This window comes from Lipotes vexillifer, unplaced genomic scaffold (genome assembly GCF_000442215.2).
Source record: "Lipotes vexillifer unplaced genomic scaffold, Lipotes_vexillifer_v1.1 scaffold263, whole genome shotgun sequence".
Classification (NCBI taxonomy): domain Eukaryota; kingdom Metazoa; phylum Chordata; class Mammalia; order Artiodactyla; family Lipotidae; genus Lipotes; species Lipotes vexillifer.
The window spans coordinates 2,119,150-2,131,180 of NW_006796752.1; the positions used below are offsets into that span (position 1 = coordinate 2,119,150).

At 35.3% G+C, this 12,031-nt stretch overlaps 1 protein-coding gene across 1 annotated transcript in view; it reads left to right on the top strand.

Moving 5' to 3' along the window:
* ATP11B (ATPase phospholipid transporting 11B (putative)) overlaps window positions 1–12,031 on the top strand; it is a 124,238-nt gene that overhangs the window by 45,875 nt on the left and 66,332 nt on the right. Inside the window, exons 8-12 of the mRNA XM_007468922.1 lie at window positions 1,949–1,996; window positions 4,142–4,206; window positions 6,721–6,802; window positions 7,918–8,068; window positions 9,162–9,359. Coding sequence (XP_007468984.1) covers window positions 1,949–1,996; window positions 4,142–4,206; window positions 6,721–6,802; window positions 7,918–8,068; window positions 9,162–9,359 — 544 coding nt within the window. The remainder of the gene's footprint in view (window positions 1–1,948; window positions 1,997–4,141; window positions 4,207–6,720; window positions 6,803–7,917; window positions 8,069–9,161; window positions 9,360–12,031) is intronic.

Here is a 12,031-nt window from a genome sequence, read left to right on the forward strand (position 1 = left end):
AAAAAAAAAAAAAAAAAAAAAAGCAGTGCTTCTCCCTGATACAGGAGACTGAAGGAAGAAGAAGTAAGAGATTAGCAAGAAATAATGAATCCAAAGTCTACAAGGGGTAAAGCATCTGTAACCTGGAAACAGGAGGGATAATAGGGGACATTTGGAAAGTCATGCTTAATATTTCTTTGCATAGTTAAATGATTAACATGAGGCTCTGCCCAGAATTTGCTTCAACTCAGAATTTACCTCTCACTATTATAGAAAGTAATTTTTCACTTGAGTTGACCTTGTGCTATGGAGCTGTTTTGGTAGTGGAAATTGGAACTAAAAGGCCAGGCTATGAAAATTCATTATAACAACAGGCCACTCACTCTAAATTTCAGGAAACCAAAAGTTAAAAAAGCTCTGGAGGTCACTAATAGTTTCTTTACTTACTACTCTACCCTCAGCACGTAATTCACACATAGTAGTTGCTCAGTGAATATTTGTTGGATAAATGAGTGCATGAATAAGTATGTGAATGAGTGAGTGAATGATTCTGGTTACCGGAGTCTTTATTTAGTAAACTGTGATAAAAATGTATGAGCATTCATTGTTGGCTAAATAATATATGCATCTCTGTGTAGCAATTATAAAGTCTCATCATGACCAAACTGATAATCATATTAATATATTACATTTGCATTGCCATTTTGAAAACATTTTTTCATTCATTAGTTTGCTCATGGCTGGAGTAGAGATGGCAAGAATATTATTTTTTTTTTTTAAAGACAATACTTTCTTGTCACCATTTGGAGCACCTGGTGCCCCCAGTCTGCTCTTAATCATCAGAATACTTAATTTATAGTCAAATGTCAAGTCATCTTTGAGCCTGTGTCCTTATCCCCAGCCAGGAGCCTGTGTCCTCTATCCCCAGGCCCAACATATTCCTAGAGTGTCAGAGTTGTGGGTAACTGCACAAAAGCTACAGTATCCCACTTTAGAAGGCCGCAGAGATGGGACGGAGAGGGGAGAGTGGCAAGTTGAAGAAAGCCATGGGCAAAGTCCAATCAGTAGTCATTAGAGGGCAAGAAAAGCCCAGGATGTCAATAATCACAGGGGAAAGGAAATGTTGAGTACAAAATCTGAAGGAGAATGAAGGGTGGGAGAGACCTGAGCCCCAGAGGCAGTCTTGATCCAGAAGAGGTCAGCCTGAGTCAGGAACTCTGGAGGCTGTGAAGCAAAGGGCAATGGATTAGGGGACTCAGACATCACAGAAGAGTTGGACAAGCTGGTACCCATTGGAGAAGGTGACAGCACTGCCCATGACATGTAGCAGCAGCAGGAACAGAGTGAGGTTTCTCTAATGCATGGGCCCAAAGACTTCAAGTAGCAAGTTGACGAGGGTCATGTACAGAACACTGCCAGCAGCCCCATGTAGACATAGTACAGGATCCCCAAGTCTAGATGCAGGCCAAGAATTGGGCAGAAGGCTTGGGTACCAAAAAGGTCGTGTTGCCAAAGTTGGTGAAATAGACCACGAGGAGAAGTAGTGTGAGGCAGCTGTGGGCAGCAGCAGCAGCTTATAGCGCCAGTGCAGATTCAGTACATCATCTGCGAAGCCCAGGAAGATTATGCAGCAGATGGCAAGGAGCACACTTCATGGTGAGGGAAGGCTTTACACTGCTCCTCCACAAAACAGTTCAGGAAAGGGAAAAGGGTGAAGCAGAAGAGGATGATAAGGCAAACAGCACCACTGATCGCTCCCTGCGACTCTAAGAATATTAATTTTTTAAAGCTTAATGACTGATTTACCTTTGTAATTTCTAACATGAATATTGGACCATTCGTATATGCAAAAGGTTGGTTTTGTTTCATATCTAAGAATAGTGCCAGAACTGTCTTAAAATTTTCCACCCATTGATGACATAAGTAATGTATCATTAGTTTTTTTGTAACATAGTGAATTCTTTGATAGATTCATGGGACGAATGATAATAACTCAACAAATGGAAGAAATTGTAAGGTAAGAATAAATTTGTATTATCCAATCACTTTTAAGTGAGAATTGTTTGGGGGAGGGACTAAAATCGAGTTAAAGGGAGATTAGATAAGTAAGCAGCATATCATGGGAAAGGGTTAATTTAAAAACATTTAGCATTTCATCTTCTAGTAATTTCTAGCAGCAGCAGATGAGATGAGGATGAAGCAAATGCCAGGAAATGACATCAAAAACATTTAGTAAGATTATTTGTGTACTCATATTTCTTTGTCTGATATGTTAGGTAGTAACAAAGGAATCATAGTGGTCCCTATCCAGATCCTTACACATCTAAACGTACCACCACATAAGTCTCTAATACAAAAATGTCTTATGTAATGTTTAACAAATAAAAATATTATGGTCTTCTTCACTTCAAGATCATTCCTTACAAACTAGAGTATTTATTGGCCAATAACTTCTTATATACTCTTCTGATTGGTTATTTGGTTGTTTTGATTTGTTTTCCCTCAATATTCAGGTTAATTTCTGGTACCTACATGAAAGGCTTTGGGTCATTTCAAAGATTTTCTGATAGGGTGAGATTACATTGTTACTCATGACCACAAAGCTGAATTTAGAAAAAACCTTGGAATCAGCCCTTGAACTTCTAATTAACTTAGCACTCCACCTCTTTTCTGGAGACATTCAATTTATACTGACTGCATGAAATAAGTCACTGACATAAAGAGTTGAGAATTTTTTAAAATGAAATCCTCAAGACAAGCTACCAAAAATATGCATCAGCATGGATTCACACTTTTAGTAAAAGTCAACACAGGAGCACGTTCAATAAACTGTAACAAGGTCTTTTTAAGTGTAGGACCCCTGCCGAATAACAGTGACTGGGTTTTAGTTTGATTTCTACAGTGACATATTGGGATGCATGTGTGGATACGTAGTATGGATTGCATTAAGATATTGTGGCTGTTAAAGGAAAAGATCAATTATGTTACCTTAGCAGGTAGAATGGTTTAAAAAAAAAAAGAGAGAGCCATGTTCTTTGCTAAAGCAACCAGAGTGAACTGATGAATTATCTTTTAATTTGAAGCTTTCTATCATTATATCCCAATTTTATATGCCAACATGAGCTCAAAGTTTTTCTATTCATTGCTGGAACCAAAACCAAGTAGAAAAGAGCTATAATATGGCTCCTGAATAATTGATTTTGGAATATCCATTCAGGGTGCTCCAGATACGACTGTATAATAAAACCATACTTGTTAACCATAGCCCAAACACCTGGCCCCCTCTGCTGTGTTCATTGGATTATTTTTTTTTTTACAGTGTTTAGGTTTGCAGACCTCTTCAGAATTGGTTCAGATTCTGTTTGATTTGGATAACTGTGTATGTATATTTCAGAAAAGCCTTATGATAAGGAATATCAACAAAATCAAGGCTTTTTTACTTATCCATACCAGAGTCTTATCATTTGCTATCACTAAGAAAATACAATTTTCCTTTCTAGTTATTTCTTCTCGTTTTATATCTCCTTTATGGAGAGAAATTCAGACAGCAAGAAGACCTGTGCTCCAAGAAGTATGCAGTGCAAGTAGTCAAGTTGTAGTGTTGATCTTGCCTAGAAAAAGTGCTAACTCACTTACTATGTTATCTTTTATAACCTAGTATAATTTTAATTGTGCAGAACTCACACAGTTACATACAAATCATACTACAATTTATGTTTATTTTGCATTTTTTTCTTCACACAACCTGTTTACACTGCATTTTAATTCTGTATTTTCCCTTTGAAAAATGTTAATTGATTTTGCTCAAAATTTTAAAATTTTATCTTCTGTAAAACATTTTAAAATCATTGCTTAATTTTTGGTTTTGTTGAGTTTTATGTTTAAACTTCTGAAACAAGTGGCTTTGTGATTTTATCTACAGGCATAGTCTTATTTCTGAGCCATTGATCTTAAAATGACTGAAATGCTAAGGCAGATATTTGTTGTTATGGTAACTAGCATCGTGATTGACCTCGACAGCTTTACAGTAGCAGAGATTTTGGTTTTTTATGAAAGCATTGTTATAAGTATAGCTGAAGTACCTTCTGTCTGCTAAAGATGCCATTTTAAAATTTAATTGAAATTTTAATATATTCAATGGTTTTGGTTATTTTTTCCCTAGACCTTTGGGGCCAGAGAGTCTCTTGCTTCGTGGAGCCAGATTAAAAAACACAAAAGAAATTTTTGGTTTGTATATATTGAAAATTTTAAATTATAGATTCGTTTTGATGCTTTATATGAAGTATTTTTAAAAGCACAGCATTTGTGGTCTTTTGCTTAGTTAATGTATTGTCTATGATAATTTTCTTTCAGAGATTGTATTAATATAAATTCGTGTTGTATTTTTCGTTAATTCCTATTTTTGAGTAATAGGTTAGAACCTTGCTCTTATATTTTCTTCGTGAATACTCCATGCTAAGATAATTCTGGCACTTCTGTTAATGGTGTTGAAAACTATATACTCTGACACCTTGGTGCAGTAAACCACTTGTATAAATTTCCATTATGATGATTCTTAGATTGGCTTGTTAAAACTGCTGACTCATTTGTTCATCCGTTTATTCATTCAATGAATTCTTATTGATCTGTGACTATATAACAGATACTGTTGGAACATACACTGACTGGATCAAAAGGATGAATAAATAGTGCTCTTGCATTGTCGAGCTAAACTAATTCACTATGCTCTGAGTCAACTCTAGGTAAATTGTGAAGTCAGTGATAACCTGTAGCTGTCAACTGGCTCCTCGCCTTTCAGGAATGGCCTGTCATATTCTGGCCAGATTGTGTTATTCACTGAATACTTACTTTGAGCTTTTGAGCTCTTCTTCCTCAGTCTCTTCTTTCCTGTTAACTGTACTGTATCTTATCTCTCAGTATTAGGCTCTCTGATAAATAATTCCATATATTTTTTAAAAAGGAATATAAGTAGTATGGCAAAAATGTGGAGAAACTGGAACCCTCATACATTGCTGGTGGGAGTGTAGAATGTTGCAGCTGCTGTGGAAAGTAGTTTGGCAATTCCTCAGTAAGTTAAACATAGAATTACCGTATCACTCAGCAATTCTGCTTCTAGCTATATACCCTAAAGAATTGAAGACAGGTGCTCAAACAAAGGCTTGTATGAGAATGTTCATAGCAGCACTGTTCACAATAGCCAATGGGTAGAAACTGCCCAAATGTCTATCAACTAATGAATGGATAAACAAAGTGTAGGATATCCAAGTAATGGAATATTATTCATCCATAAGAAATGAAGTACTGATACATGCTACAACATACATAAACTTTGAAAACATTATGCTGAGTGAACGAAGTCAAACACAAAAAGGCCACATATTATATGATTTCATTTATACTTAAAATACCCAAAATAGGCAAATTCATAGAGACAGAAAGTAGATTAGTGGTTCCCAGCATCTGGGGAGTGGAGGGGAATTGGGAATGATTGTTTAATGGGTACAGGGTTTTTTTGGCAGGGGGCGGGTGATGAAATAGTCTCAACTTAGATAGGATGGTTGCACAACATTGTGAACGTAACTAAGTGCCACTGAATTGTATTAAAAAGGCAAACTGTGTGTTATGTGTATTTTACCACAATTTTAAAAAGGGGACCATAGTAAAGTTTTAATGGCAAAAGCCAGAGAAATCTCCAGGGCTTTTAGGCCCTCTCCTGTAATGCTGTATTTTAACACCTCTCTAGCAGTAACACCTTTCCCACTCTTAAAATTTAGGAAATGTGTATTTGAACGCCTTTAAATGGGTCTGCTATTGTTTTCCTCAGCACCACCTCTCTGTGTTGTACCATTTTATCTCATTTCTCACATTTCTATAATTTTGGTGCCCTTTATCATTTGAGTTGTAATCCCTGCCTTGGAAGGATAATTCCAACAGTGAAAATTCCAGTTATTCATCGTCTTTCTGTTTCTAGGCATTTTGCTAATCTGTCACACAACTCTCATACCAGTTTTATTAGGTATTTTTCCCATTTAAAGATGGGGAAATTGAGACTCAGAAAGATTAGATAACTTACTCAAGGTCACAGAACTAATAAGTGGCAGAGCTAACCTTCAAACCAAGCTCTAACTCCAAAGTTTTTTAATAAGATTGGTCTTACCCCAGTTTTAGTCCCCTTATTACTGTCATTCTCATCTCAGTCATTCACATAGGCACATATTTTTAAAATAGCACTTTCCTTGTGTTTATTTCATTTACTCTGACAGATTCCATATTATCTTTCCAGTGCTTATGAGATTATGTCTAGACTCCAGATTCTGGCTTTCAAGGTCTTTCAAACTGACACCAATCCATTGTTACAGCCTAACAGAAAGCGCTTTTCTATTTCTGTCTTTGTTAACACTGTTTGCTGTATCTATAATGGCCTTCCCTGCCTTCTTTATCTTTCCGTATCCTTTCCTCCATCAATTCCAACTCAAATAATACCTCTTTCATTCAGATATCCCAGTTATAATTCAGGAACAGAACCCACATGCCTTCCTCATTCAGCAGGTTGAATGACTGGAATTTCCCAAAATTGCACTTGGAAAGCCTTTTAAAAAAAACTCCAGAAAGACTTAAAGGAAAGCCAAATTCTGACAACTCTCAGATGATACAGTTTCTTAGATTTTCTTTCGTGCTAGTGAGTACATTTCTTTTGTGAAACATGGTAGAGGATTATCTTAAGACTGTTTTGTTTTGCAGGTGTTGCTGTGTATACTGGAATGGAAACTAAGATGGCATTAAATTACAAGAGCAAATCACAGAAACGATCTGCAGTAGAAAAGTAAGAAAACTATTTTCATTTATTTACACATAAATATGACTTTTTAAAAATTAATTTATCTGCTTGCACTGGGTCTTAGTTGAAGCAGGCAGGGTCCTTAGTTGTCACTTGAGGGCTCCTTAGTTGCAACATGTGAACTCTTAGTTGTGGCATGCATGTGGGATCTAGTTCCCTGACCAGGGATCAAACCCAGGCCCCCTGCATTGGGAGCACAGAGTCTTAACCACTGAGCCACCATGGAAGTCCCAATATGACTATTGGTATGTATATTATTCTATATGTATAAAATATGTATATAAAAATATATATTTCAAGTGAACAAACGATGGTATCCTTGAAGATAGGGATGGTTTCTCATTTTTTATTTATTTAATTTTAATTTATTGAAATATAGTTGACATAAAATATTATGTTAGTTTCAGGTGTAGTACATAGTGATTTGACATTTGCATACATTATGAAATGTTGACCACAGTAAGTCTAGTAATTGTCTGGCCCCATACAAAGTTATTGCAATATTATTGACCATATTCCTTATGCTGTATATTACATTCTCATGGCTTACTTATTTTATAACCCAAGGTTTATACCTCTTAATCCCTTTCACCTATTTTACCCATCCCCCCAATACCAGCAAGCAACCACCTATTTGTATCTATGAGTCTGTTTTCATTTTGTTTTGTTTTTTAATTTTTTTAATTTTTATTTATTTTTTTGATGTGGACCATTTTTGAAAGTCTTTATTGAATTTGTTACAATGTTGCTTCTGTTTTATGTTTTTGGTTTTTTTAAGGCATGTGGGATCTTAGCGTCCCAACCAGGGACTGTGTGTGTGTTCTTAGCTCCCTGACCAGGGAGCCCACTATAAGCATTTTGAACAGTAGTTAACTATAGTAAATATGCTTGTAATCTTATGTATCTGTTCTTTTATTGCTAGTAAATGGACTGAATTGAATGGTCATTTCTTAAAAACAAAGACTGTGTCCTTTAAATAGCTACCGTTATATCTTATATATTGATATTTAGTATCTTATTTAATACCAATGTTAATTTCCAAACAAATGAGTATAGTAACATATAATTGATACATTTTATATTCTCTTTCTTCATTTCAGGTCAATGAATACCTTTTTGATAATTTATCTAATAATCCTTATTTCTGAAGCCATCATCAGTACTATCTTGAAATATACATGGCAAGCTGAAGAAAAATGGGATGAACCTTGGTATAACCAAAAAACAGAACATCAAAGAAATAGTAGTAAGGTACTTCATGGTGTTCTTGACTGTTACAAAGAAAATTTTATTCTTTGGAAATTTTATTTCTTTTAATGCTTTGGTAGTGACTTCTGATAGGAGTGACCACTGTCATCCCTAAAACTATCACTATTGAAGGGTGACAAAAGGATATTGCACGTGAAGAGTAGCCAGCATGTTTGTACTGGTATGCTTTTTACATTTTACAGCATAAGCAGTTATATTCCCTATGGCATAACTTGAATAATTAAAAGAGATCACAGACATTTAAGTCATCTGTATTCGCATTCCACTTCAGTAATACAAATTGAAATTTTTATTCTACTTACTGTATGTAAATAGAATTTTCAATTCTATCAGAATAATTCAAGGGTCTTACTGTCAGTATATTGGTGGTATGAAGTAAATACGAATTACGTCATAAAAAGTTTTAAACTGATTAAATATGGACTACCAGGAGAAGTTAACCTGCAGTTTTGGTAAATTGTTCTCCAAATTTCACTTTAGATTAAAGTGCAAATATTGGAAGATAAGTTTGAATGTCAAGAGACCAAAAAGCAGATAATCACAGGAACATATTTTCAGTATCATTTACAATTAGGTATTTTATCTTTTACAGAACACATTTTAAAATGTGGAACTGCTATGCCATTGAAGTAGGCTATTCCTGTGTAATCTGTAATTGAGAGTTTTAATTTCTAGCAGTTCTAGCCTAGCAGTTATTTTACATTTTTTAAATTACAGTCAATTTTTAGTTATCTGTGATTTTGATGTGTAGAAATAGAATGGTAAGTATGCTACAGAGGTTCTAATTATAATTTTGTCATAAGTAATTTCAGTCACACCAGGCTTTTCTGGTAGCTTCTAAAAAGTAACAAATTAAGTAATTTGGTTTTAACCTTTCTTCTTTTAATTTGTTCAAGATTCTATTGAGGATTAAAATAACGAAAGGAAATGTGTTAAAAAGACAATTCAGTAAATGAATTTCATTTCATGAGACTTTTCTGCTTCAGAATATAGTTGATGGTCTGTTGAGATATGAAACTATCTGATAATTTCCTTCATATTTTTGTCTTATCAAGCAATCATTTTTTTCCCCTAGATTCTGAAATTTATTTCAGACTTCCTTGCTTTTTTGGTACTCTACAATTTCATCATTCCAATTTCATTATATGTGACAGTTGAAATGCAGAAATTTCTTGGATCATTTTTTATTGGCTGGGATCTTGATCTCTATCATGAAGAATCAGATCAGAAAGCTCAAGTCAATACTTCTGATCTGAATGAAGAACTTGGACAGGTAAAAATGATCCGTTTTTTTTCTAATTTGTTATTTTTATCAAAATAATAAGTGTACAAAGACTAATAAAACTAAATATTACAAGGCTTATACCAAAAAACAGCCCCACTTTCTTTGCTCCACACCTAATTTCTTGTTTCCCATTTTGAAATCTTAAGCTGTTTTTTTCATTATTTAGCACTGTATTTCTATATAGTATTCTTTCTTGATTTTTAAATTTGAGACATTATTTACTATGGAATCTAAACATATAATACTACACTACTCCTTCCACACGCATACCCAGACATATACCAACTTTGCCTCCCCGTGACACCCCAGTATTGTTAAATCACAATTTGGGATTTAATAAATATTCATTTACATTATTAGGACTGTTTTGGTATTATTTACTAATTCCTTGTTCTCTCTGCTCTGTAATACTATACTTACATTTTTCTTTCTTATGTATTTTGGTTTTGCTGGAGTTAATTGCTCTATTTGCTTAATTTTCATTTACCACAAACAAATCTCTGACAAGTATATGAACCATCTCCACATATTCAAACACACCAGGTAATCTAGGATTTCCTTTCTCTTTCTTGTTATCTCGCTCACTTTCAGTTTTGAAGCCTTTTATTTTTCTGCTTCAATTTGGACTTCTTTCTGGGCCTGCTTCTCTGCTGTCATTGTGGACTTGCTTTTCCATCACCCTAGAACTTCCTTTGTCTCCCACCCATTTTGGATTTCCTGTCTTCTGGATCCCATGTCTTCCCACCTGTTGATTATTCTCTTATTTTGGTGGAACACATCTCCTAATAACTTCTTGAAAAAGGATGCATAACAGGGAAATACTTTGAAACTTCACACATCTGAAAATATCTTTATTCCCTTCTTACACTTGATTAGTAATTTACCTGGGTAGGGACTTCACTGGTGGTCCAGTGGTAAGGGATCTGCCTTGCAGTGCAGGGGACGCGGCTTTGATCCCTGGTCAGGGAACTAAGATCCCACATGCCGCAGGGCAACTAAGATCCCGCAGGGCAACTAAGATCCCGCGTGCAGCAACTACTGAGCTCGCACACTCCAGTGAGGAGCCCGCGCACCCCAACGAGGAGCCTGCGCACCGTAATGAAAGATCCCGCATGCCTCAACGAGGATCCCATGTGCTGCAGATAAGACCCAACACAGCCAAAAAAATATAAAATATTAATAAAATAAATAAATAATAAATCTTTTAAAAAATAATTTATCTGGGTAACACATCCCAGGTTGGAAATTATTTTTCCTCAAAATTTCAAAAGCATTTCTTCATTTATTTCTAGCTTCCAGTGTTTTTTTGAGAAATCCAATGCCATTCTGATTCTCAGTTCTTTATGTGTGATCTGTTGTTTTATCTCTGGAAGTGTTTAGTGTTTTGGGATCTTCCCTTTATTCAATGAATCTGAAATTTTATGATGATATACCTTGGTGTGAGTCTTTTTTTTTTTTCTTTCATTGGGCAATAAACTCTGTGAGCCCTTTTTGCCTGGAAACACAAGTCCTTCAGTTCTAGGAATTTTTCTTATATTATTTCTTTGGTAAAGTGTCTTTTTATGTTTTATGGGATTTTCTTTTGAAATTTATTATTTTGGATGTCAGATCATTTATCTTGACTCTGTGATTTCTTTGACTTTCAATTTTAATTTCTCTGTTTTTATAATCTTCCTGGGAGAATTCATGAACTTTATCTTTCCACCTATCTTTTTTTTTTGCTTTGTTTGTTTTTTTGTACTGCCGGTTCTTATTAGTCATCAATTTTATACACATCAGTGTATACATGTCAATCCCAATCGCCCAATTCAGCACAACACCATCCCCACCATCCCCCATGGTGGTTTTCCTCCCTTGGTGTCCATATGTCTGTTCTCTACATCTGTGTCTCAACTTCTGCCCTGCAAACTGGCTCATCTGTACCATTCTTCTAGGTTCCACATACATGCATTAATATACGATCTTTGTTTTTCTCTTTCTGACTTAACTTCACGCTGTATGACACTTTCTAGATCCTTCCACGACTCAACAAATGACTCAATTTCGTTACTTCTTATGGCTCAGTAATATTCCATTGTATATATGTACCACATCTTTATTCATTCATCTGTTGATGGGCATTTAGGTTGCTTCCATGACCTGGCTATTGTAAATAGTGCTGCAGTGAACATTGGGATGCATGTGTCTTTTTGAATTATGGTTTTCTCTGGGTATATACCCAGTAGTGGGATTGCTGGATCATATGGTAAATCTATTTTTACTTTTTTAAGGAACCTCCATACTATTCTCCATAGTGGCTGTATCAATTTACATTCCCACCAACAGTGCAAGAGGGTTCCCTTTTCTCCACACCCTCGCCAGCATTTGTTGTTTGTAGATTTTCTGCTGATGCCCATTCTGACTGGTGTGAGGTGATACCTCATTGTAGTTTTGATTTGCATTTCTCTAATAATTAGTGATGTTGGGCAGCTTTTCATGTGCTTCTTGGCCATCTGTATGTCTTCTTTGGAGAAATGTCTATTTAGGTCTTCTGCCCATTTTTGGATTGGGTTGTTTGTTTCTTTAATATTGAACTGCATGAGCTGTTTATATATTTTGGGGATTAATCCTTTGTCCGTTGATTCGTTTGCAAATATTTTCTCCCATTCTGAGGGTTGTCT